The sequence below is a fragment of the Pantherophis guttatus genome, chromosome 4 (genome assembly GCF_059756535.1).
Source record: "Pantherophis guttatus breed Tessera chromosome 4, ASM5975653v1, whole genome shotgun sequence".
Classification (NCBI taxonomy): Eukaryota; Metazoa; Chordata; class Lepidosauria; order Squamata; family Colubridae; genus Pantherophis; species Pantherophis guttatus.
In genome coordinates, this window is record NC_142066.1 from 157,522,115 (window position 1) to 157,549,624 (window position 27,510).

At 43.3% G+C, this 27,510-nt stretch overlaps 2 protein-coding genes across 2 annotated transcripts; both read right to left on the reverse strand.

Moving 5' to 3' along the window:
• Positions 1 to 3,258: 3,258 nt before the first annotated feature.
• BPNT2 (3'(2'), 5'-bisphosphate nucleotidase 2) lies at positions 3,259 to 11,731 on the reverse strand. Its single transcript, XM_034430510.3, has 5 exons — positions 11,067 to 11,731; positions 8,073 to 8,232; positions 7,141 to 7,236; positions 4,783 to 4,944; positions 3,259 to 4,091 (listed from the first exon to the last, which is right to left on the reverse strand). The coding sequence occupies exons 1-5, from the start codon at positions 11,424 to 11,426 to the stop codon at positions 3,820 to 3,822; spliced, it is 1,050 nt and encodes a 349-aa protein (XP_034286401.2). The 5' UTR covers positions 11,427 to 11,731; the 3' UTR covers positions 3,259 to 3,819.
• An 11,412-nt stretch (positions 11,732 to 23,143) lies between these two features.
• On the reverse strand, positions 23,144 to 27,308 carry GALNT4 (polypeptide N-acetylgalactosaminyltransferase 4). Its single transcript, XM_034430511.3, has one exon. It carries the CDS (start codon positions 27,119 to 27,121, stop codon positions 25,187 to 25,189), a length of 1,935 nt encoding a protein of 644 aa, XP_034286402.2. The 5' UTR covers positions 27,122 to 27,308; the 3' UTR covers positions 23,144 to 25,186.
• Between the last annotated feature and the right edge of the window lie 202 nt (positions 27,309 to 27,510).

Here is a 27,510-nt window from a genome sequence, read left to right on the forward strand (position 1 = left end):
CAAGTAAGCCCCCAATTTCTGCTGCTGAGTAAAGGTTCTTTAAGGGAGTTTGCCCTGTTTCGCGACCACCGTTCAGTGAATTGCCGCCATTTCCAAACGGTCGTTAAGTGAATCTAGCTTGCTCATTGACTTTGCTCGCTGGAAGATCCCAAAAGGCCATCATGTGACCCCAGGAGACGGGGACCATCATATATATGAGTCAGTTGCCAAGCATCTGAATTTAGATTGTGCGACCACAGGATTGCTGTGATGGTCGTTAAGTGTGAAAGACGGTTTTAAGTCCATTTTTTTGGGTGCCGTTGTAACTTGGAACGGTCCCTGAACAGACTGCTATTAAACCGAGGACTACCTGTAACACGGTCATTAAGTGAATCCGGCTTCCCCATTGACTTGGCTGGTGGGAAGGTCACAAAAAGGATCATGTGACCCTGTGACCATCATAAATACGAATCAGTTGTCAAGCATTTAAATTTTGATCATGTGACAAGGGTGCTGCGACGGCCGTTAAGTGTGAATGGTTCTAAGTCACTTTTTTTCAGTGCCGTTCTATAACTTGGAATGGTCACTAAGTAAATTGTTGTAAGTCAAGGACCTGGCCGGGCCAATCAGCATGAGGATCTTGGAATTGGATGCATACCTGGAAGATTGTGGGTGGCTTCACTTTCTAACCATTTCAATTTTTAAAATTATTTTAAAAAAATTGAAATAATTAAATTTTTTGATTAAAATAATTATTTTTTAAAAAAAATTGGTGTTTTAATTGGTACGTTTTGTTTTAAACTCTGGTATTTAACCTGGACTTTCATCAATGTATTTACATTTATTGGGTATTTAAATTCCTCGTGTGCCTAATCATAATTGGCCAATCACCAATAAAGATTACAGGGGGTCCTCGATTTATGACCACAAGGGATCCCTAAAACTCTGTGGCTAATCGAGACATTTGTTGAGTGACATTTGATGACCTTTCTTGCCATGGTTCTGAATCGAAGTTCTGCCATTCTTAAGTCACAGAGTCGTTAAGTGAATCCTGCTTCCTCTGTTGACTCTTGCTCGTCAGCTTGTAAAAAGTGGATCACACGATCCCCTCGTAACTATGAGTCCGAGGGCGAGCGTCTAAATTTTGATCACATGAGGGTGTCGGTCGTGTGAAAAATGATCCTAAGTCCATTTCAGGGCCCTCAGACCTTCGGTCACTAAGTGAGAGGACTAGCTCTACCAGAAGTGGTGTGTGTGTGTGTGTAAGTTTCAGACTTGTGGACTTCAACTCCCAGAATTCCTTGCAGTGGATTGAGGAATCCTGGGAGTTGAAGTTCACAAATCATAACCATGGCCTACTTGGGAGACCCCTGACTTCAATTCAAGGCTGTTTAAGTCCATAAGAACTAAAGCTGGGGCAGTGCAACCGTGGAGGATGGAAGTCCTCATTTTACAACAATTCAACCCCAAATCGCCATTGTTGAAAGCCAGACAGTTATGATCTGACTTTTGCCCCTATTTTATGACCTTGCTTGCCACGGTTCTTAAGTGAATACCTCCAGTCGTTAAGACTCACGGTTGTTGACTGGATCTGGCTTCCTCATGGACTTTGTGGGTCGGAAGGTCACAAAAGGGAATCATGTGATCCGGAAACACCACAAACACGTCATAAATACTAGGCGGTCGCCAAATGTCTTGGTTAGCGACAGAAATTTTACATTGAACTGTGGTCATAACTTGAGGATGCTTGAAAAAAGAAACCTAGTCCTTCACTTACAAAAGTTCATTTAGTGACAGTTTAAAGTTACGACAGTTGAAAAAAAATGACGACTGTTTTTCACACAATCATTGCAGCATCCCCACGATCAGGGGATCAAAATTCAGGCGCTTGGCAACTGACTCATATTTATGACGGTCACAGTGTCCTTCTGACGAGCAAAGTGAACAGAGATTTTATTCTATTTGATTCTGTTCTATTCTAAGCTATGCTATCCTATGTTAAAGCTTGGCAGCTAGGGGATTCTGGGAGTTGAAGTCCACCCCTCTTAAAGCAGGTCGGCTGGGTGATTCTGGAGTGGAAGTCAAACCTTCTTAAAGTCATTAATGTTTAGAAACGTCTCCAACCAGCCTTTAAATTAATCTACCCTCAAGTTTTGATCAACCAACTCAACCGCCACTTTTTTTAAGCTACTACCTGTTGAATAATTTCACTTGGAAGAAAATCCGGTTAGTGTTTTGTGTCAAGCAGCAAAAAGTGCAGTTGTGTGTGCCCATCCCATAAATGGAAAACAAAGATACTTAATCCCACCATATTTTATGATTTCTGGACTTCGTTCGCTCAGCCCAACGGTGAAATTGAAGATAATTTTATAGGTGCTAATCAAGATTTGTGGCAGAGTTTACGCTAATACTGTCATATATATATGGTCTTTTGTTTATAATTTTAAAATATGTAGGTAGTTAGATTTTTGTGTGTGTATATGTGTAAATATGTCAAGAACCATATATATATGTATTTATATATAATTATATAGATACATTATGGCCTAATAGGAATTTTTAAATTGGGTGTTTGTTAGTTTTTAATTCCGTGGGCCAAATTTTATATATTTGTTTTTAAATTGTTCTTAAATTTTGTGGTTTATATGTTTTAATATGGCTGTACACTGCCCTGAGTCCTTTGGGAGAAGGGCGGTATAGAAGTTCAATAAAATCTAAATCTATATATATATGTATATATGTATTTCTCTTTAGCCAGGTTCTTCCTACGTAAACCAAGATTTTTTTTGCAGCCCTAGTTCAGTGAAATCCCAATCCCTTAGTCTCCCAATGGGCAGCAGGGAGCTTGCTGGCTGCTGGAAAAAAAGCCTAGAAACTAGTGGATTGGGATTTCACTGAACTAGGGCTGCAAAAAAATCTTGGTTTACGTAGGAAGAACCTGGCTAAAGAGAAATACACATAAACAGCTATGAAAAGAAAAGAAAACAAATATATATATATATATATATATATATATACAGATATCACAAAAGATCATATATTTGTAGATATATGATCCTTTGCTTATATTTATATACCTACCTACCTACCTATAGTATATGTAACCAAATGATTGATCTGTCATACACACACACAGAGAGAGAAAGAGAGAGAGAGAGAGAGAGAGAGAGAGAGAGAGAGAGAGAGAGAGAGAGAGAGAGAGAGAGAGAGGATCCTTTGCATAAAGAGCTGAACGATCAAAGGCGTTGTCTTACATCAGAAGCTCGGGGGAAAAAAGCATTTCTGAGCCATACAAGGTTTTATCATGGCAATAATATTCAGTAGTCGGGAACCGCACAGGGGCACACCGTTCTTCGCAATGACACGTGGGGGAACAAAGCAATGTTCTCATAATAAAAATAATTAAAACCCACAGAGAGGGAGAGAAAGAGAGAGAGTAACGCTCCTCCACATGACGCTGGTTTGCATTTTCAAGTAAAAATCGGGTTCCTTCTTGTTGCTTTAGTTAGGATCGTCCGTTGGGAGGAAATCGTATTGTATCGGCCCAAAAAAGAAGAAATAATATCCAAGCCCTTCCAGACGTTACGAAGAAATCCAGAGATTTCATTTCGGACAAAGAAGCCATCTCTCGATTTCTCGGTAGCGTTCGGCCACCAGAACCGTCTCAAAATTTAAAAATGAAAAACCTCGACTCCGAAGCCCATCCCACCCGCACTCTGATCATCTTCTCCAAACGCCACTGTGGCAAGATTCTGGTCCTGAAGAAGCCCCTCGCTTTCCATCCTCCTCTTTCACCGGGATTCGTTTTAAGTAGCTCGCACGGGGTTTTATTCCCGCCTTTCAATTTTGTGAGGTTTTGGCGAAGGCGGGGAGTTTTTCAACAAGGGCTTGATGGTTCATCCGGATGCTGGCGATGAGGCCATCTTCATTACCCTCGGAGCCCGCGTAGCTGATCTCCTCCCCAGCTAAGGTGGTCATGCGGCCGCCGAGCGCCTTCAGCACAGCGTTGCCGGCGCAAATGTCCCATTTTTTGATGAAGGTGACATGGATGTAGACGTCGGCTTTCTCCTGATTTGCTTCGGGCACATCGAGGAGAGATAAAACTTTGTATCCTGAGGGTGGAGGGAGGAAAACAAAAAGATTAAAAATTGGGAGGAAGGCCAATTTTTGGAGCGTTAGCAATATACAGTTGTAAGTCCAGGAGTGCCTGTATCCTGGGATATCCTGGCACCCCCGAGTGGCAAACAGAAGGCATGATGTAATTCATCTCTCTCAAACTTCAGGAGCTATACCGGCAGTCCTCAACGTAAGACCACAATTGCACCCAAAATTCCAGCTGTGAAGCAAGACTTTGCCTCAGTGAGCTTTGCTCCCTTTGACAGCCTTTCTGGCCCCAGTTGGTAAGTGAATCACCCCAGTTGTTCCCTAAGTCGCACGGTTGTTAAATTAATCTGGATTCCTCCTTGTCGGAATATCGCAAGAGGGGACCATGTGACCCCAGGACACTGTGACTGTCACAAATACGAGTCAGCTGCCATGTGTACGAATTTTGATCATGTGACCACGCGGAGGCTGCATCGGTCGTCAGTATGAACAACGGTCCAGTGTCACTTTTTCCAGGGCCGTCATAACTTTCAATGGTCACTAACCGAACTGTTGTAACTTGAGGAACTAATCATATTCTTTACCGGGCAAAAATTTCGAGAGAGATTAGGAGTTTTCCCGAATGTCTCACAAATTTTCCACCTGCTCACAGACTCGCCACTCGAAATGCGACAAAAAGAAACATCCGAATTCACTCACCGGCTCCACCGGCTTCAATGATGGCAGTTTGGTTGCCGAAACTCTGCCAGGCCACCTGCTTGACTTTCCCTTCATGGGATCGCGACACGATGATGGTTGGCGTCCGCTCGTTGTAGGAAGAGCGGGGCTGAATGTTGGACCCGCCATTGACCATCGCCCAAGCTGGAAAACAGCAAGTCACCAGTTGAGGGTGTTGGTTAGCGTGGCTTTCAAATGAAGTATATATCTATATCTAACAATCAATCTATATCTATATATCTATAAATCTATCTAATACCTATATTACCTAAATATCTATATCTATCTAAATATCTATATCTATATATCTATCTATCATCTATGTACCATATCTATATCTCTGTATCTATATTATCTAAATATCTATATCTATCTATAAATCTATCTCTATCTAAATCCACATTATCTAAATATATCTATATCTCTATATATCAATCAATATATCGTATCAATCTACGAGACCGCCTTCTGCCGCCAGTAGCCTCCCACCGGCCAGTTCGCTCGCACAGAAAGGGCCTCCTCAGGGTGTCGTCAGCCAGACAATGTCAGCTGACAACCCCCAGGAGAGCCTTCTCTGTGGCAGCACCTGCCCTCTGGAACGACCTACCCCCAGAGATACGCATGATACCAGACCTCCGAACTTTTCATCGGGCCCTGAAAACACATCTATTTCATCTAGCCGGGCTAGCTTGATCCCATCCTTTCAGTTTTAATTTGAAATTGGTTTTAACTGGATTGTTTTAAATTGAGGGCCTAAATTATTTAATGTCTTTTAAACTGCTTTTAAATTTTATATGTTATGTTTTATCTCGGCTGTTTACCGCCCTGAGTCCTGTTGGAGAAATCAAATAAATAAATAAATAAAATAAATAAAATAAAATCTAGCATCATCTAAAAATCTGTAGCTATATATCTACATCTATATATATAAAAACAAAACCACCCAGCTCAGAGAGCACCAAAGACCACAAAGTCATTCTCCTCCTCCTCCTTCCCCTTCTTACTCTCGTCCCCCTCCTCCCTCCTTCTCCATTTCACAAACCCCTCTCCGTTCTAACACTGATGGTGTTACCTAGTTGGGTCATGAAATCTCTGCAAGATAAGAACCAAGCTCAGAGCACCAAGGAATTCACAGTTCTCCTCTTCCTCTCCCTCTTTGTCCTCCTTCTCCTTCCCCTTCTCTCTCTCTCCTCCCCCTCCTGCCTCCTTCTCCTCTTCACAAACTCCCCTGACTTCCACAACTGATGATGCTACCTACTATAAAATGTCTGCAATGAAAAAAACTAAGCTCAGTGATCACAAAGGACCACAGTCCCCCTCTTCTTCCTCCAACCTCCTCATCTCCACAAATCCCCTCCCTTCTAACACTGATGATGTTCCCTAGTCGGGTCATAAAGGGTCTGCAAGAAAACCATCCAGCTCAGAGAGCACCAAGGACCCCATACCCCTCCTCCTCCTCCTCTTCCTCTCTCTCCTCCTCCTCCTCCACCACCACATCCTCCTCCTTGCAAAATTAACTCCCTTGTAACATGTATTACTTAGTCGAGTTATGAAACATCTTCCAAGAGAGAGCACTAAGGACCCCCAGTCTTCCCCTTCCTTCCCTTCTCTCTGCAAATCTGTCTCTTCTAGTACTGATGATGTTCTCTAGTTGGGTCATGAAACATCTGCATAAAACCCACCAAGCTCAAAGAGCACCAAGGACCTTACAGTCTTCCACCTCCTCCTCCTCCTCCGCTCTGCAAACCCCATTCCCTTCTAGCACTGAGGATGTTACCTCTTTGGGTCCTGAAACGTCTGCAAAGAGAGAGCAGCAAGGACCTCACAGTTCAACCCTGACCTACAAATCTTCTCTTTCTCGTTTGTTCAACTAATAGTCTGCACAATATCCAACTGTGTTTAATAAGGCAGGTTCTGGATTATACCCTACTGGTCTTTAAACTTGGATTAGTGCTCCAGATGTTTTGCCAAAGTTGAAACACCCTGCTTTCATGTCCCATAATCTGATATAACTCTTGAAAAAAACCCTGTTGCATTGAAACAAAGAAGCCATCCCAAAGGTCCTTTTTCAGGAGGCCACTGGACTGTCATGATGCAGCCCTCCATGAAATTGAGTATGACACTCCTGCTCTAAAAGAATGCAAATGACCAGCTGTCTGCAAGGAGTATAAAACTTTCCATTCCCCACTGTCCTGTCAGAGCTGAAGAAGCTTCTTGGAAGAGAAGCAAAATGTCTTCCCCCCCAAAAAAAATCAAGAAAGTCCAGTTGCCTCCTGAAAAAAGTACCTTTTTTCCATGACCTGAATGACCAAGAATCTCTACAGAGATATACCCACTTACCGGTATATCCAGAAAATGGCTTATGAATGACGCCGATGACTGGTTTCCCGTCCACCGCCGCGCACACCATTGTGGTGACGTACTGGGAAAGATTCTCTGGAGGGGAAGTGGAGAAAACATCCACACATCAGGTCCATGTTAAAACGAAGCAAACATAAACAATATTTCAGCTAGTCCTCGATTTACGGCAGTCCACTTAGTGATTGTTCGAAGTTGCCACAGCCCTGATAAAAAGCGACTCAGGACTGGTTTTTCGCTCTTATGACGTCTCTGTGGTCCCGTGATCAAAATTCAGAGGTTCTGCAACTGACTCGTCTTTATGATGGTTGCGACTTTCTGATAGGTAAATTCACTGAACAGCCACATGACTAATAGACCAACTACAGGGAAGTCCCCATGGATTGTAATTTTAATATAGTTAAGGCCATGTGGAATTGATAGACTGGATTTTATCATAGATTTGATCTGTTATGTATTATTTTACTCTAGAATTTTTAACTGGAGATTCACCGAGGGCTTTTATTTGTTCTGGTCTAGGACAGTAATGAACTGAATTTTATATATATTCACTTAACAACCATGTGACTCACTTCACAACTGCAGGGATTCACTTAAAAAAAATAGCTGGCCAGGGAGGTCATAAAAAAGGGCAAAATTCACTTGGACATTATATGGCTTGGCAACAGAGGTTTGGAATTTCAATCTTGTCTTTTTTCTTATGATTGATAATCTCTAATTATAGATTAGATTAGATTAGATTAGATAGATAGATAGAAACATTTAATGATAAAGATATGATAAATAGATGATATTTAAAAGATAAATAATAGAAATAGACAGACATGATATACATAAATAATATTTAGAAGATAAATGATAGAGAGAGAGAGAGAGAGAGATTCTTCTCAGAGTTGATATTTGATCATTGTTACCTGTGTATTCCTGAGTTGCATCCAAGGGATCGATCCACATGGTGAGACTCTCGACTGGAACCAACTTTGGCTGGACCTGCCTCGCAATATCATCGGGAATGGTGTGGTCCCAGGAGACAACCTCTGGGTCTTTTTCACCCCAGTGCTCTTCGCTGTTTATCTGAAGGGAAAGGGTGCAAGTACCATTGTGAAATCAACAGAGGTGCACTTACCCCGTTAGAAGAAAATAGCTGTGTACCACAGGGTTTGAATTGTGACGCTCTCTGAGCCTTGGGGTGGGCTTGTGGACGTTCTATTACCAAAGTAGGGAACATCATAAATGGTAGAAGGGAGTGAGGTTTGCAGAGACAATGAGGAGGTGGAGGAGGAGGAGGAGGAGGGGGAAGAAGAGGAGGAGGAGAAGGCTGTGGGGTTTTTGCTGTTCTCTGAGTTTGGAGGTTACCTTTTCAGATGTTTCTTGACCTAATGAGGAAATGGCATCAGTGTTAGAAGGTAGGAGGAGGAAGAAGAAAAGGAGGAGGAGGAAAAGAAGGAGTAAGAAGAGGAAAAAGTGGAGGAGGAAAGCTATGGGGTTTTTGCTGTTCTCTGAGCTTGGTGGTTCCCTTGCATATGTTTCATGACCTAAATAGGGAATGCATCAGTGCTTGAAGGGAGGAGGAGAAGAACTGTAGTTCTTGGTGCTCTCTGAGCTTGATGGTTCTCTTGCAGATTCATGACCAAACTAGGGAACAGCATCAGTGCTAAAAAAAAAAAAAAAGTGGGGGGTTTGCTGTTTATATAGTCCTTTCTGGCAGTGACAATATTCCCCAGCTGAGCCAAACAAAACATCCAAGCTTATAGAGCACCACAGACCCCACAGGTCTCCTCCTCCTCCTCTCGATAAACCCCACTCCCTTCTAGCCCTGATGATGTTCCCTAGTTGGGTCATGAAACGTCTGCAAGGAAAAACAGTCCTAGCTCGAGATCGAGGATTCCACAATATATAATGCATTTCGTTCTTAACAATGTCCTGGAATATAGTGTCATATTAATGTTACCCAAGGAAAGTACTTTGAAACATGAAACCAAAAAGGCTTCCCATGGAAATGATATTTTTGCCCTCAACTGAAACCCTTTTACACGCAGTGCCAAATTCTGTACAAGTACTCCTCAACTTACTATTGTTCGTTTAGTGACCGTTCCAAGTTACGATGCTGAAAACCATGACTATAACTGTCTGGTTTGGTTCTGCCACCAAACAAGCCAGACAAAGACTTCAGAGAATAATTAGAACTGCAGAAAAAACAATGGCTACCAACCTGTCTTCCATTGAGGACCGGTATACTGCATGAGTCAAAAAGAGGGCTGGGAAAATACAGACCCCTCGCATTCTGGACATAAATTGTTTCAACTTCTACCCTCAAAACGACGCTACGGAGCACTGCACACCAGAACAACTAGACACAAGGACAGTTTTTTCCCGAATGCCAACACTATTCACTAAGTCTGCATTAGTATTAATCTCCTCCCATTTATGACTGTATGACTGTAACCTTGTTGCTGGTATCCTTAGGATTTATATTGACTGTTTCCTAGTATGATTTGATTGCTTATTTATTCCCTATGACTATCATTAAGTGTTGTTATCTTTATGATTCTCGATGAACGTATCTTTTCTTTTATGTACACTGAGAGCGTATGCACCAAGACAATTTCCTTGTGTGTCCAATCACACTTGGCCAATAAAGAATTTTATTCTATTCTATTCTCAGAAGCAATCTTGTCCTTTCCGTTCAGATGCTTGACAGCTGACTCATACTTACAGCTGCAGCTTCCCAGGGTCATGTCATTCCCCATTTGCAACCTGGTTTGAAACCTAGATTCACTTAACAACTGGGTGACTCATTTAACAACAGGATGCTTGATTTACGACAGCTCATTTAGTGGCCATTCCAAGTGACAGTGGCCCTGAAAAAAGGGACTCGTGTGTTTCAGCATTAGGTTTGCAGCCCGCCTCTAATCACGTCATCAACATTCAGACACTTGGCCATCGCTTCATACTTATGACCGTTGCTGCATCCAAAGGTCTTTCTGACAAGCAATATCAAGGGAGAAGCCAGATTCATCTTAACAATCGCAGCAATTTGCTTAACAACGATGACAAGAAAGCTTGTTCAATGGGGCCGAGCTCACTTAACCAACATCTTGCTTCACTGGGGGCTCTGTCACGGTCGTAAGTTGAGGACTGCCTGTAGAGCGATTCCCTTAACCAACGTGGCAAGAAAACCCGCCAACTGGCAGAAAAGGAATTTCTTGCTCGGCCACAAGAACTGGGAACACCATTGCCATCGTAAGTCAAGGACTAGCTGTGTTTTTAGAACGGTCCCTTTTAGGAAACTCGCCAGATCAGCCAGGTGTTGCTTCACTTTGGGACAAAATGAAAGACATCTGACGTTACGGCAATACGTGGGTTACAACGGTGTGCAACTTCTGCTTTTCGCTTGCCCCATCCCTAGTCGTGGTTGCATTGCACAAACTGGGGCGTTGTTGTGCAAGCTTTTTGACATAAAGTGAGACCGCACCTTCAATGTTGATTGAAATTCATACCTCCCGTTTCCCGTTGATTGAAATTCATACCTTCCCTTGGCACGCCTGGCTGGCTGGGAATCATGGGCGTTGAGCCCCACCTAGCATGGCGGGATGGGAATTATGGGAGTTGAGCTCTACCCAATTAAAGCATGTCAGCTGGAGAATACTGGGAATTGTAGTCCACCCAAGTTCCCCCTTGCATGCATGGCTGGCTGGGAACCATGGGAGTTGAACTCCACCTGCCTTTTCCTTGCATGCATGGCTGGCTGGGGAATTCTGGGAATTGCAGTCCACTCAGCTTCCCCTTTGCCTTGCTTGGGAAGGCCTGCTCTGCAGGGATGGCTTCGTCCCCCGCCCCTTTGCCCACCCCTGACACCACACACAAGAGGGAGAGGCGGAGGATGGGCTTTGGAGTCCTCCTCTCACCTGCAGGCCGGGGAAGGCGGCCTTGAGGAGGAAATACATCTTGCGGTTGGAGAGAAGGTCGCCGCTGGTCATCTTCTCCTCGGCCCCTTCGCGGGTCTTCCCTTTAGCCCGGACGTGGAGCACGTTCTCCTCACGAACCCGACGCACCTCGGCCCCGCCGCGGACCGCCGCAGCCACCGAAGCCGCCAGCAACTCCCGCAAGTCCACCAAGACGCTGGCCGGAGCGGGAGGCCCGCCCAAGACGAACGAGGCGAAGCGGCCGGCTAGAAAGCCCGAGTAGAGATGGTAGAGCACGGCCAAGCCCAGCAGGCAAAAGACGGCCACCCCTAGCGGGGATAGCCGGATCCCCATCGGCGCCATGGCCGCCCTTTTTTTACCTCAGAGCGGAGCCATGGCGCTTCAGGGGCGGCGCGGGGCCTGCATTTCCGGCGCGCGTATCAACGCCTACACGTCACTTCCGGTCCTCTTCCCAACGCCACTCAGGTTTTTCCCTCAGCGCGAGAGCCACGACGTCTCAGCACCGTTGCGGGTCCGGCGCGCGCAGGGAAGCCAAAACGCAACTTCCGGTCTTTTTTTTTTTTTTCCTCAACGCCTGCGAGTAACGTCTCTCAGGGAGCTCCGCCTCCTCATTCGAACGCGCCAGGGTTAGACGGGTAATAGAGAGTGACAGAGGGAAAGAGCGGCCGCTTTACGGAGGTTTGTTTCGCTTCCGGGGGAAGAAAAACGGAAGGCGTTGGCTAGCCGTCACCTTCCCCAACTGGGCGACCTCCTGTTCTGCTATTATTTAAAAATAATAAATTTGCTGGCGGAATAATTTGTTAAAAACGGTTTAAAAAGTTCAAGGCTGAGGAAAGCATGGGAAAATAAATAATAATAAAAATAAAAAATAAAAATAATATGTGTGCATATGTCTCTGTGTGTTTGTGTGTGTGTATGTATGTATGTATGCATGTGTGGATACACAGTGGATACACCACTGGATAGATGGATGGATGGATGAATGGATGGATGGATGGATAGATAGATACCATGTTTTCCTGAAAATAAGACCCTGTCTTATATTTTTTTGAACCCTGGAATAAGAGATTGGCCTTGTTGCCATGCGCTCAAAAGCCCAATTAGTCTTATTATCAGGGGATGTCTTATTTTGGGGAAAACAGGGTAGGTAGATGGATGGATGGATGGAAGGATGGATAGAAGATAAATAGATAGATAGATAGATAGATAGATAGATAGATACCATGTTTCCCCGGAAATAAGACCCTGTCTTATATTTTTTTGAACCCTGGAATAAGAGATTGGCCTTGTTGCCATGCGCTCAAAAGCCCAATTGGACTTATTATCAGGGGGTGCCTTATTTTGGGGAAAACAGGGTAGGTAGATGGATGGATGGATGGATAGAAGATAGATAGATAGATAGATAGATAGATAGATAGATAGATACCCTGTTTCCCCGGAAATAAGACCCTGTCTTATATTTTTTTGAACCCTGGAATAAGAGATTGGCCTTGTTGCCATGCGCTCAAAAGCCCGATTGGACTTATTATCAGGGGATGTCTTATTTTGGGGGAAACAGGGTATCTATCTATCTATCTATCTATTTATCTATCTATATATCTATCAATCTATTTAACCATCCATCTACCTATCTACGGTATCTACAGTGGGTGGATGGATGGATAGATGGATGGATGGATGGATGGATGGATAGATAGATAGATAGATAGATAGATAGATAGATAGATAGATACCGTGTTTCCCAAAAAATAAAACCCTGTCTTATATTTTTCTGAACCCTGAAATAAGCGCTTGGCCTTATTGCCATGTGCTCAAAAGCCCTATTGGGCTTATTATCAGGGGAAGTCTTATTTTAGGGGAAACAGGGTGGATGGGTGGGTGGGTAAGTAGGTAGGTAGATAGATGATAGATAGACAGACAGACAGATAGATAACCATGTTTCCCCTGAAATAAGATCCTGTTTTATATTTTTTTGAACCCTGAAATAAGGGCTTGGTCTTGTTGCCATGCACTCAAAAGCCCGATTGGACTTATTATCAGGGGATAATGTCTTATTTTGGGGGAAACAGGGTAGATGTAGACAGATACAGGCATCCACATATATGTATATGTAGGAAGAATCATAAGACACTCCCCCCTCTATTTCCATGTCCTCAGAGAAGGTCAAGCCATCCCTGCCTCCCAGCCAGAATGGGCTCAAGTAACCCCAGTTAGAATACTTGAGAACGGCTGGATGGACAGGATTAAGGACTGAGTTAGAAAACACAAAGCCACACAGAATTTCCATTCCCCACTTTTCCCCAAGGCGAAGAAGCCTTGACCCTGACCACCACACAGGAAACCAAATAGGGACAATTAGAACACAGAATTTTGATCTAATCAAACAACCCTACCAGGCATCATACTTACTTACTTACTTTTTCGGCTTATATGCCCGCCCTATCTCACAATGGACTCAGGGCGGCTCACAACAATAAAACACAAGCCACTATAAAAATAAAGACTAAAATCTAAAAAATTTAAAATTAACTCATTAAAACCCTTAAAAACCCTTAAAACCTCGTCATCAGACCAGGTCAAGAGATTTGAAAAGCCAAGTTTTTAATTCCAGGTGGAAGGTGCGAAGGTCAGGTGCTAGTCGGAGCTCCAAGGGGAGTTGATTCCAGAGGGTGGGCGCCCCAACCGAGAAGGCTCTACTCCCGGGGGGCCGCCAGCCGCCACTGTCTAGCCGACGGCACCCTGAGTCGGCCCTCTCTATGGGCACAAACGGGGCGATGGGATGTTGTTGCTGGCTGTAGGTGGTCCGCCAAATATCCTGGTCTTAAGCCATGTAGGGCTTTATAGGTCAACACCAGCACCTTGAATCTCACCCGGAGGGCAACCGGTAGCCAATGCAAACTGCGCAGGAGGGGTGTAACCTGGGAGTGTCGGGGTTCTCCCATCACAACCTGCGCGGCCACATTTTGCACCAGCTGAAGCCTCCGAGTGGTCCTCAAGGGCAGCCCCATGTAGAGAGCATTGCAGTAGTCAATACGGGAGGTGACCAGCGCATGAGTAACTGTGCATAGGGCATCTCGGTCCAAGTAGGGACGCAACTGGCGCACCAGACGTATCTGGGCGAATGCCCCCCTGGTCACGGTTGTTATCTGGTCTTCTAAGCTCAACCGTGAATCCAGGAGGACGCCCAAGTTGCGCACCCTGTCTACAGGGGGCAAAACTTCACCCCCTATAGTCAGCGATGGCACCTCTCCCCTGAACCGAGATGCCGGTACCCACAGCCACTCGGTCTAGGCCAGGTTGAGTTGCAATTTGTTTCTACCCATCCAGACCAGTACCGCTTCCAGGCACCGGGCCATCACATCAAGGGCATCACTGGGTTGGTTCGTTGGTTGAAATCTTAATTTCAAAGGTCCAAAAGGGTATAAAAATCACCCTACACCCCCTGCCAGGAGGTCCATCTGACAGTCCCACTGTCGCTTCTGATTCCTAAGTAAATGGTGACCTCCTTTCCTGCAGCTTGCCTCCAAATTCATTGGCTCCCGCATCTTTTTCTCAGCTTGGAACTGGACCAAATTTTATTTCCAAGATATACACATTACAAATATATATATATACACACACATATATAATATACTATATTTAATACCGGTATATTTATATATTATATACATTAGAGTCTATGTCTGTATACATATATGTATATGCATAAATGTGTATATATATATATATGTACTGCATCTCTCTCTCTCTCATCTATTATCTATCTATCTATCTACCTACCTACCTATCTTCCTCTCTCCCTCTCTCTATATATATGATTATGTGTGTATGTTTCATGAGAAATGATAGTAGCCAGTGGTGGGATTCTACTGGTTCGTACCGGTTGTTAAGTAGTTAAGCAATTCAGACAACCGGTTGTTAGAAAAAAATCTCCTTTTTGTTTTTTCCACTTTACAGGGTTAATCCTGTAAGGAATTACAACATTCTGGTGTTGTTTCTAGCCTAATTTTTATTGCCCTGCTTACAGAAACTGCCTCTCTGTTAACCCTTATTACATTCTTGGCAGTACGCCTAGATTTACTGTCGCTTCCCAGTCAGGAGCTTCTTGGAGGGTTTTTTTTATTTTTTGTTTTGCTTGACTTTCTTAAAGGGGAAGGGTTGTTTTGAGCTTTTTACACTGGTGTTGGGAAGAAATACTCCCCTGCTGGAGTTCTTCCAGCCAGGGTGCAATGATCAGCACTTTGAAGAAATAATTGAATAATGAAGCAGAAGCTTTTAATGACAAGGAAGGAACCAAGATGAGTGACATTCAGCAAGGCTTCTTGGCTAGCTAGAAAGATTGACATTCAAAGGTGAGTTGACATACCCTTTCTGACTTTTGGTCTAAAACTGGTTTTTGGTGAAGTTTAATCCTGTGTTTTGTGATGAGATAATTTTCCCTATTCAGCTTTGTTTGGAAGGAAAAATGTTAATCTCTGTTCCTGAAAAGAAGCAGCTTTGGAAATCTAACTAGTTCCTGTGTCTATTTGTTCTGGTAACTGGTTTAACAAGCAACAGATACTCTGTTTGCTCCTTTGTTTCATTCTGGAGAGCTTAAATGACCTCTCTGCTAAAGGGTTTCACTTTATGAGCAAGAGTTGGCTGCTGATAGTTATCACTGCATTTTAACTATTTTAATTCCTCAAGGTGCTCTGGCACCCTGCCTGATTTGTAACTCCAGTTTGCAGGTATTTCTTATCTAATGATTGGTATTTAGGGCAGCTTTTTGCAAGCAAAGAATTTAATTTAATTTAATTTAATAATAATTTAATTTAATTTAATTTAATTTAATTTAATTATTTAATTTAATTTAATTTAATTTAATTTAATTTAATTTAATAATTTAATATTTAAATTTATATACCACCCTTCTCCTGAAGGACTCAGGGCGGTGAACAGCCATAGGTAAAAAACAGAATACAAAATTGAAAAACAATTTAAAATATATTAAACAATTTGGCCCGACAGTTAAAATCCTCCATTTAAAATTCAAATTCAAATTACACCATTGGAGAGTTAGGCCAGCCCGGCTTGATGAAATAAAAAAGTTTTGAGGCTTGTAGAAGCTTTTTGTATTTTTGTACAAGTAAATCCTTGATTTACAACAGTTACAATGTCACTGAAAAAAGTGGCTTATGACTGTTTTTCACACTTATGACCATTGCAGCAAACTGTCATTAGGGCATGTCACATGAAGCAAAGAAGCGATGTCACATGACCACCTGGCCACATCCACCCGGTCACATGAAGCACCGCAGTTGTGAAATGAGTGACACAGTTGTTAAGAATACTGCAACGGGAATAAATGATGACTGGTCATAAGTGCGAGGACCGATCAAAAGTGCAAGGACCTGCCAGAAATCACTTTTTTCAGCCCTCTGGGTAGTCCCTATGTGCATAGGGAGTACTCAGAGGGCTGAAAAAGTTATTTTTGATCGGTCCTCGCATTTTTGACCGGTCCTCGCACTTACGACTGTCCTCACATTTTACGTTTTGCGCCCTATTTTGTCACCGTGGTGAAGACAAGCAGTTGTGAAATGAGTGACACAGTTGTTAAGACTGCTGCAACGGGCATAAATGTGAGGATGGTCCAAAGTGCGGACTGTGAGGACTGGTCCAAAGTGTGAGGACCAGTCAGAAATTATTTTTTTCAGCCCTCTGAGTAGTCCCTATGCACATAGCCATGCCACCGGGTCACATGACCAGCTAGCCATGCCCACCCGGTCACATGACCACCAAGCCACACCCCCAAATAAGCCACACCCCCAGAACCAGTTGTTAAAATATTGAATCCCACCACTGACAGTAACTCTATACACAGATTCATTCTTGAATTACAACCATTTACTGACCATCTGAACTTACCACAGCACCGAAAGTAGTGACTTATGACCATTTTTCACACTTATAACCATTGCAGTGTCCCCCTGGTCACATGACTTTTACAGTCGGATGCTTGATAACTGGTTCATATTTACAATGGGTTGAAGTGTCCCAGGGTCAGGTGATCCCCTTTTGCAAACTACTGACCAGTGCAGTCAGTGGAGAAGCCGAATTCACTTAACAACCATCTGACTAACTTAAGAATTGCAATGAGTCACTAAACAACTGGGGCAGGAAAAGTCGTAAAAGGGGGAAAAACTCACTTAACAAATTTCTCACTTAGCCACATAAATTTTGGGCTCAATTATCATGTGTACCTAGATACACACACATATATGCATACACATACATGTATACACACTACAAGTATACATACACAGATATATACACACATACACACATAATAGGTTATGTATGTGTGTGTGTATGTACATATGTGTGTGTATGTATATATGTATACATATATGTAGGTCTTTGGTTATTCGGGTTTTCTCCCGCGTAAAATTGGAGGTTTCATACAAGCCGAAAACACCAGCCTGAAGATGACGAATGAGATTTCGTCGAAACGTCGCCAAGACACTTCCAATTTTACGCGGGAGAAAACCCGAATAAACAAAGACCTACATATATATATTTATATGCATAATATGTATATATATAAATATACCTGTTTATGTGTACATAGATAGAGACTGACAGAGAGATAGAGATAGATAGATATGGATATAGATCAGGGGTGGTTCTACTTACCTTTACTATTGGTTTGCAATGGGGCCGCGCGCGCGCTTTTCATTTGCATGCAGACTCATGCAGAAGCGCAGAAGCGTTTTGATGATGTCAGAGTCAGTGGGCGGAGCCTCCCATCGATTTTACTACCAGTTCTATAGAACTGGTGCGAACCCGGAGCAACCCACCACTGATATAGATATAGAGATGTAGATGTAAATGTAGACTAGATATATATGGATAGTGGTGGGTTGCTACCAGTATGCGAACCGGTAGCGACAGTGGCGGGAGACTCCACCCACCCGCCCGGAAGCCTCTGCACATGCGCAGAAGTGTTGCACGGATGCGGACGCGCCCACAAGCAAACCAGTAGCAACAGGTATTAAAACCCGCCCCTGACATGGATATGGATGTAGATATAGATAATGCAGAGTGCCTAATACAGAATGCAGAACCCAGAAGGCAGAATACAGAATGAAAAGTCCATAAAACAGAATGAGAACCCAGAATGCAGAATGCAGAACGCAGATCCCAGAAGGCAGAACTTAGAATAAATAAGAGTGCAGAATGTATAGTAGAAGGTAGAATACACAGTGCAGAATACCAAATGCAGAACGCAGAATGGAGGATAACAGTGATGGAAGGCACCTTGGCGGACCAGATCTGATCTTTGCCAGGCTCCCATCCATTAAAAGCGACTGCCAGGTAAGTCAACCTGGATATATGTCAACCTGGCATTCAGTAGCGGCAGCCAAGAGTTGAATTCGAGTTGCCCGAGCATTGGGGGCACTGAACCCGAAATGCAGAACGGGGAAGGCAGTTCCTTTAAGATCCCCTTTCTGTCTCCCTCTCTCCATCAAACCCAGCTGGCTAAACCGGTTTGCCAGGATAATTGAGGCCGGCCATTCGAGATCTCTCCAAACCTGTTGGATGAGTGGACATTTGATTAGTGTTGATTTACAGCTGTGCCCTGCCCTCCTCCCAATGTCAACATCTGGTTGCCGACTGGTGTATTAAGAAGGAACGAGAAGCTTTTGTAAGATGGAAATTGGGTTTAGCCAGAGTTATTAGGTGGGCCTTTGCTGGCTAGCTGTAATATCTTTGGTCCTGCCTTCGGGGGTTTTGGAGAATAGGTTGACCCCCTCTCCTTTGGGGCAGCCCCTCAAATGTTGGGAGACTGCTATAATTTCACCCGTAGTCCTTCTTTTCATGAAACCTAGACATACCCAATTCCTGCAACCGTTCTATGTATGTTTTTAGCTTCAAGACCCCTAATCATCCTGGTTGCTCTTCTCTGCACTCTTTCCAGAGTCTCAACGTCATTTTTATATTGTGGTGACCAAACTGGATGCAGTATTCCAAGTGCAGCCTTACTAAAGCAGTATATGGTGCGGCTATCACTTCAATCAATCAATCAATCAATCAATCAATCAGAATAGAGCCAGAAGGGACCTCGGAGGTCCTCTAGTCCAACCCCCAGCAGAAGCAGAATACCTTATATACCATTTCAGATAGAGATGGTGCTCCAGTCTCTTATTTAAAAACTCCGGTGATGAAGCACCCACAATTTTGGGAGGCAATTTGGGGTTCTCGTTCTATCTTATGCACTCTTCTGCATTCTGCTTTTGGGGTTCTGTATTCTGTATTAGGCACTCTGCATTTTGCATTTATTCTGCGTTCTCTATTCTGCACTCTATTCTGTATTTCACATTCTGTATTTATTCTGGGTTCTGTATTCTGCACTCTATTATGTATTCTATATTCTGGGTTCTGGATCTGTATTCTGGGTTCTGTATTCTGCATTCTGTATTTATTCTGGGTTCTGTATTCTGGGTTCTCTATTTTGCGTTATTCTGTGTTCTGTATTTATTCCGTGCTCTGTATTCTGCATTCTGGGTTCTCTATTCTGCATTCTGTATTTATTCTGCGTTCTGTATTTGTTCTGGGTTCTGTATTCTGCACTCTGGGTTCTGCATTCTGTATTATGTATTCTATTCTATTTTGTACATTCTGTATTTATTCTGCATTCTGGGTTCTGCATTTTGGGTTCTGCATTCGATATTAACTGTACTGTTATTTATTTGGTGTTCTGCATTCTCTATTCTATTATTTGCTTTATGTATTCTGAATTTATTCTGTATTCTGCATTTTGTATTCTGGTTCCCCTCATGGAACCCTCATGAAAATGCAAAGTCAGTGCAGGAAACCAGATTCACTTAACAACTGCTTAATTCACTTAACAACTGCAGTGGTTTGCTTAAATCCGTGGCAAGAGAGGTCGTAAAATGAGATTTGAATTATTTAACGGCCTTGCTTAGCAATGCAAGTTGTGCTTTTGATTGTGGCCATAAGTCGAGGACAACTTATCCACATTGTATTAATGAAACAAAGATGTAGGTCCACAAATATATTGTAAAAACCACAACGACAGACAAAAATTCAGCTTACAATCACAGATTTAACTGGATTTTTTTTTTATTTCTGCCATTTCAAGCCATTTATCGCAAAACATGTATTTGTCAAATCATTCAAGTTCCAAAAGACAGATCTGGAAAAAAAAAAATCAGTAATATCAAGGCCTCAAGGTAAAATCTAATTTTTATCCCAGTCAAATCTAATGTTATCATTCTTAAAAGAACGCAAGTACTTCTACCTTGGTTTTTTGCGAGCTATCAAACAATTTAAAAAGTCGTCCACTGTTATTGCTTTCTGAATTTTTACTTATGAACGAAGCCGGAGCTAAAATTAAAAAGATTGCCAGTGCAAATTCTCCACACAAAAAAATATTTACAAAATTTTAACAGACACGCACATCTGCTATTCTGAACAATTATTGCAAATTTGCTGCTAGAGTCTGTGCTTTTGAGCACAGCGAAAAAACACATTTTTAATGCATATTTTCCTTGCAATCAACTTTATAAAGCCGGGGTATCTTCTATATACTATTGTATTTTTCAAAGTATAAGACACACTTTATTCTCCCCTAAAAGAGGGTGGAAATGTTGGTGCGTCTTATACACCGAATACAAGTCATTTTTGGCCTCCTGAAGCCCTGCCCCGCTCATCCCATTTTTGCCAAAAATGGGCCTGTTTTTCACAAAAACAGGATGTGCATAGGGTTTGGGAGGCCTGCAGAATGCTCCTGGAGGCTGGGGAGGGCAAAAACGCCCCCATTTTTGCAAAAAACGGGAGCATTTTTGCCTTCCCCCAGTCCCTAGGAGCACTCTGCAGGCCTCCCAAATCCTATGCACACCCTATTTTTTGCAAAAACGGGCAAAAAACCCTCCATTTTTGCAAAAAATGGGACGCACAGAGGGTTTGGGAGGCCTGCAGAGTGCTCCTGGGGACTGGGGAGAGCAAAAATCTTTTTTTTTTCATACTTACCTCTTTGAAATCTTGGTGCGTTTTATACACCGGTGCCACACCACACATATACATACATACATACATACATATATCTTGGCCCCTCTGGGTTTTCTGTTCAGGTGGCAGAATTTTTCCCGAAATCAGTTTTATACTAGGCACATATACAATTTTTGCATTTAAAAAAATGTGGATTTTTTAAAAAAAACATGCGATAAGGCATATGGGCGAAAGGAATAATTGCATAGCGAACGCGGATGTAATTCACGCGACACCTTCCGCGGCAAAAGCCAAGGCCACTTGTGAGTTTTCAAGACACAAATTTTGCAAGTGTTAATTCCCATCTCAGTGCTAAAGCGTCAAAGAATTTTATTGGCATAGCCATAGACAGAAGTGCATAGGAAAATCTAGGTAAACCAAGGTATTTTCTTCCCTAATAAATCAGACAATTTGATTGCGATTGTCTTGGGCGATCAAATCCCCCAAAGAAAAAAACCAGAAACTTTTATTAAAAAAGAGAAGGGAGGACCGTTTTTGTCCTACTGCTAAAAGTTCTCCTGAACGAAGTTCCTAAAATTTCACCCCCTTACTGAGAAATTTGAGCGACTTAATTCTAGAGTTATGTCTTATTTCTGGTGAAGAATTGCAAAATTCTTTACTGTACTCCCAACCCTGAGAGCAACAACGGATCAAAGTTATTATTTCCTCTCCATCACCTACACATTGACAAATAATGTAAAAAAAAATCTATTTTTAATTAGCACACAGTTCGAAAACATCCTTCCATCTCCGTCACCTACACATTGAAAAATAATCTTTAAAAATCTATTTTTAAATCAGCAACAGACCAGTGTTAAATTTAATATTTAAAATTTTTCCCCGTGTTTGCCATTCAAGACTTGAAACTTGGAAGAAACTGATGCTGCAATCTTTTTCCTTTGCAGCTTAATTGTGCTTCTCCTTTCCTGTTCGGTGGAAAGAACGAAAATGTTTTACATTGCAAAATTTAAAAAAAGTTTAGGGTGAACCACATATCAAAGTCATTCTGCATTTTGGAAAGTTATGTAAGAGAGGAGGCTTCATTTATTTATTAAATTCTTACGCTGCCCTGCATCGCTGTGTCCATCAGATGGCTGGCATACAAAATTAATAAATAAAGAATATATATCTTTTTTAATGTAATCCAGAGTAAACTGTGGGAAACGGGATCCATGCCATGGATGGGAACAGACATCCTTCCTTTTAAAAATCTCCAAAGTTTCAATTTTGAGAACAAAAATGGATTCTTGTGGGACGCGATACAGCAATTGGGAGTTCCCTGATCTTACTTTTCAACCCTGGGAGAAAATATATATATATATATTTTCTCCCAGGGTTGAAAAGTAAGATCAGGGAACTCCCAATTGCTGTATCGCGTCCCAATTGCTGTATCGTGAATATATATATTCATTTGTGTAACCCACAATTCCAAGTGGCAGCACAAAATTTTTAGTTCTATCGAAAAATGGAGAATGTGATGTTGGTTAAAATGAAAACCTAGCTTAGCTGGAGAGCTATTTTGAGTTTCTGCAGGAATGGAGATTCAGGGTGGACTTAGCTGGGTTGGTTTTTTTTTGAGGAAAATATATATATATATATTACTATGATTCAATCGTAGGTTTCTCAGCTTGCATCCGACAAACGCACCCAAGTTAAAACAGAGGCGTAGACAAACATTTGAAAAGCTGGCTTGTTTCGCTCTTCCTTCCCTGTTAGACAAAGTCTAAAAGTCCCAAAACCAAAAAGACCATCAGAGGTTGGTCTACAAACAGGGCTTCCTGCTTGAGGAGGGGGGCTGGACTAGATGACCTCCAAGGTCCCTTCCAACTGTTATTCAGAGGAGGAGGAGGAAGAGAAGGGTTTCCTGTCTGATTAGAGGTTTGGACTAGAAGGCCTTCCAATTCTGTGACTCTTGTTCTTCTGTTCTATTTACAGTCTATAAAAACTTTCCTAAGGTTGAAGGTCGATGACTCACCTATGCTTTTACGGTGATGTTTTTAATTTTCCTGTTTTTCTTTTAGCCCCGCCAAGATCGAGCTGTGAAATTCCCTTTATTTTAATATAAAACTTTTAAAAATTGGGCTGCCACCCGGATTTGGCTGGCGAGGGCATTTGGATATTTGGCAAATGGAATTAGCCATCCAATTTCCTTCTTTTTTTTAGGGCATTGGTAGAGGTTATGAGATTTCAACCTTGGGAACAAACAAGTCCTCACTGGTTACTACCACTCCTTACTCACGGATCTGCCACATAGCTAAGAAGGATGTAGGATGCCGCCTTAAAACCGCAGCTCAAGATAAATAATCTTTTCAAAGGAAAGTTTCTAGGCCTCAAGAAAACCAAAATGTTTATCGTAAGGTTTGATCATGAAGAACGCGGCCACAATTTTTTCCCCCCTACCTTAAATGAGGATTGATTGTCTAAACATGCAGAGATGGTTAATCCCATTTTTTTCCACCCACACAAAACAATAATAATAATAACTTGCAAACCGGAGCTTTTGAAATTTAGCAGAAATGTTTTCTGGCTTTTTAACGCAGGCCGAAGAGGACTCATTGGCTATGTCATTCTTTCAATCTTGGTTAAATCTGGTTTTATTTCTGCCTGCCTTCCCAAATCAATTTCACATTGGGATTGATTAGAAATATTAATCAATCTTTTATTGCTTTTTAATTTCCCCTTCCTCCCAGAGAAGGCTATCAATTTTCCCTAGCTGCACTCTTATTAAAAATGAGTGTTTAAAGTATTTCAGTCTTCCATCAAGCACTTGTGTAACCAATTTACACAAACACTAAACTCTTATTTAACCAATTTAATCACTTTACACAAATGCTAAACAATTGGTTAACCAATTTAACCAAGCTACCCAATTTACCCAAACACTAGTTAAACACTCGTTTAACTAATTTAACCAATCAACTGACACAAATGCTAATTAAACAGTTGGTTAAACAGTGTAACCACTCTACACAATTTAATCGAACCCTAAAACTCATTTAACCAATTAAGAAAACACACTAGTTAAACACTTGTTTAACCAGTTTAACCAAACACTAATTAAACACTTGTTTAACCAATTTAAGCAATCTACCCAATTTAACCAAACAATAGTTAAACACTCGTTTAACCAATTTAACCAATTTACGGAACCGCTAGTCAAACACTTGTTTAACCAATTGAACCAATCGCCCAGTTTAACCAAATACCAGTTAAAACATTCATTTAACCAATTTAAACAAACAAATGCTAGCTAAACAATTGGTTAACCAATTTAACCAATTTAAGTGATTTACGTGTTTAACCAATTTAACCAATCTACCCAATTTAACCAAACACTAGTTAAACACTCCAACCAATTTAACCAATGTATTTGTTTAACCAATTTAACTAAACACTAGTTAAATACTTGTTTAAACACTAAATCTAAGGATGAGAGAGATGCATTGAGCAAAGGAGAGGAATTAAAAGTCAGTCCTAAAACAAGGAATTCCCTAATTCCATAAGTTTCATTTCGGCACACTTGTTAAAGCATCATTCCTTATAGTTTTTCCCAACTGGGACAACTTTTGAGATGCGTGGACTTCGACTCCCAGAATTCCCCAGCCAGACACATCAAAGTGGAATTCTGGGAGTTGAAGTCCACACATTTTAAAATTGCCAAGATTGAAAACAATCATTTGAAAGCAATGCTTCTGATCCAGCTTCAGAAAAACCATTTCCTGAACTTCACAACTTTGCGCATCCTTTAGCAAATCTTAAAAATGGAACAATTATTGTGCGGTCCTTAGTTCCTCCGAATTTAGCCCGTTCCCGGGACGGTCCTGTTTGTCGTAATCCGTGCAGAATAAACACACTTCAACTTGTGTGTGAAGTGTCGTTGCGTTCTGCCAATCTCTCAGTTTAGAAAAAAAAGGCACTTTTTCACCAACTGATCCAGAAATCTTATTTTTTCCCCCCTTCCTTTGTTCTAATCTGGAAATCTTGTTAAAAGTTATTTCAAGAGGCCCAAACTTTATATTGCCAGGAATTGTATTTTAGGCGGTGATCCAGGTCTATTTTTCAAACCTCCAGAGTTGGTTTTTATCCGACGGATTACACGTCCTCATCTTTACATCCGCGCGACCTTCTGGTGTGCGGTAAGCGCTTAGACATTTGGTGGAGTGAGGATGGTAGATGGTGCCATCTTTTTTAAAATGCCATATTATGCTTTCCGGCACAGAAGATTTATCCTTCGGACAATTTCTCATGCCGACAAAATCCTTCTGCTCCGGCACTTCGGCACAGAGTTCAGTCACCGAATTGAAACGGATTTCCAGATTGGACGTGTATTCGAAGAATTGATTGCCGCCTTGGCCGTGACATCCGAAAAGGCTCACGTGAGCCCCGGTGGGATTGTGTTCTGGTGAGTTGTAATCCAAACATTCGGAAGAGATGCCCAGGTTGTGGATGGCGCCGTGCCAGCCGTGCCGATCCTCTGGGACGTGTAAATTGGGGAAGACAGTTTTCAAATACCAGTCGAAATTTTGACACTGCAGACGCTGCCGTAAGAGTTTCCGTTCGGTGAGGTCGCCAAAGTTCTCCTTACGTGCTGGAGGATTCCGGTTGTAGAAATGTTCTTTGTAGTGGTCCATCCAGACTTCGGCGGCCCGAGCAGTGTTCTGTAGAAAGTTAGGCCTGGCATACGGAGCCCGTTTTGGAAAGACGTGTCCAACGTGGGAACATGGGTGGATTTCCAAGACACCGCCACACTGCCAGACACGGAAAGAGAGTTCCAAGTTCTCACCACCCCAGACGTCCATACCCGTGTCATACGTGCCGAGGTACTCGAAGTATTTCCTGCTGACAGCAAAGAGGCCGCCGGCCATAGTGGGTGATCGGATGGGATCCACTTTGGACTTCCGGCGTCGCCTCTCATAGTCGGGAACCACCTGCCACTGAAAGGTGAGCCGCCAGTCGAAGCCGCCGATCATGGGCTCGCCGGATTGCATATAAAACTCAAACGTATTCCAATCGATGGTGTCGATCACCGGACAGATGACGACAGAATCGTTCCAGGCGATTCGTTCCAGCAAGGGCTCCAGCCATCCGGGGATGCACTCGCAGTGGCAATCCAGGAAGGTGAGGACTTCGCCTGTGGCGAAGGTGGCACCGATCAGCCGAGCGCGGACCAGCCCTTCCCGCTTCTGGGTGCGGATCAGGCGCACCCGGGGCAGGCGGCTGAGGTAGGCCTCCAGCTGGCCCTTCAAGTACGCCCGGTCACTGAGATCGTCCACCAGAATGACCTCCTTGAGTATGACGGCTGGGCTGGTTTCCAAGACGCTGTGCACTGTCCGCAGGAGGGTGGACCAGGCTTCGTTGTAGAAGGCGATGACCACCGAGGTGGTGGGCAGCCGGCGGTACTCATAGGTCTTGGCTTTGCACTCAGGCATACGACCGTCCTGGATGTGACGGTGCAGCGAGATGCGGTCGCTAAGGTAGACGTTGATGGCGTAGCGCTCCAGCAAGAGTTCCTCCTGTCGCTTCTGCTCCGCATCCAAGCTCAGGTGGGATGCTTTGCCCCATTCTCCCGGCGCAGAGGGATCCGGAGGGGGTTTGGACTGGACGGGTTGGGAGAGTTGCTCGGGCAGTGGGGAGGAAAGACTCCCGGGGGTCCCTCTTCCAGCTAGGGCGCCCGTGGGCGTCCCGAAAGGAGACAGAGGCAGCTGGAGAGCTAGGAAAGCCGCCACGCTCAGCAAGGCCAAAAGCGCGCAGCCCCGACGGGCCAGCCGGGTTCGCATGGCCGAGGAGGAGGAGGAGGAGAGGCGGCCGTAGCAGCGAGGACGATCGCAAGACGAGGAGGAGGAGGAGGAGGGAGGAGGAGGAGAGGCGGCACTGACGCCTCCTCCCCTCCCTCCGCCCGCCCAGCCGGGGCGCGCCCGGCGGTTGTAAATGGGAGATTGTGTGCGCTTCGCTTTGCTTCGCTTGCATGCATGTATGCATGCATGCATGTTTGCTTGCTGCACGGCTGCGTTCCGGCGGGTTTGGGGAGGGGGGAGGCTAGGGAGGGGGGGAGGAGAAAGGGGGGGCTTGCCCCGCGTCTTGAAAGAACAGGGAAGCCCCCCCCTCCCCTCTCCCACCCCAGATGGAAAAAGGGGACCCAGCGAAGACCCGGCGGGGAGGTTGCGAGAAAAAAAAACCCACGAGTGGGGTGGGGAAGATCGCGAGGTTGGATTTTGGGCTGAAGTCTTAGAGCGATCTGTTCCTTCTGTCTGTCTGTCTATCGATCTATCATTTAGTGTCTATATGTGTATAAGACACACACACACATTTATATATAATCTTTTGAGAGTGGGCATCAATTTCATTGTTTAATAATGCGTGCCAGTGTGTTCACCAA

Excerpts from the sequence above, each read along its gene's own strand:
- BPNT2 (XM_034430510.3), bottom strand. The coding sequence starts at position 11,426 with ATGGCGCCGATGGGGATCCGGCTATCCCCGCTAGGGGTGGCCGTCTTT. Across the intron at positions 8,233-11,066 it reads CCGCCTTCCCCGGCCTGCAG|ATAAACAGCGAAGAGCACTG; the intron begins GTGAGAGGAGGA and ends CTTTCCCTTCAG. Across the intron at positions 4,092-4,782 it reads CATTGAAGCCGGTGGAGCCG|GATACAAAGTTTTATCTCTC; the intron begins GTGAGTGAATTC and ends CTCCACCCTCAG.
- GALNT4 (XM_034430511.3), bottom strand. The coding sequence starts at position 27,121 with ATGCATGCATGCATACATGCATGCAAGCGAAGCAAAGCGAAGCGCACA.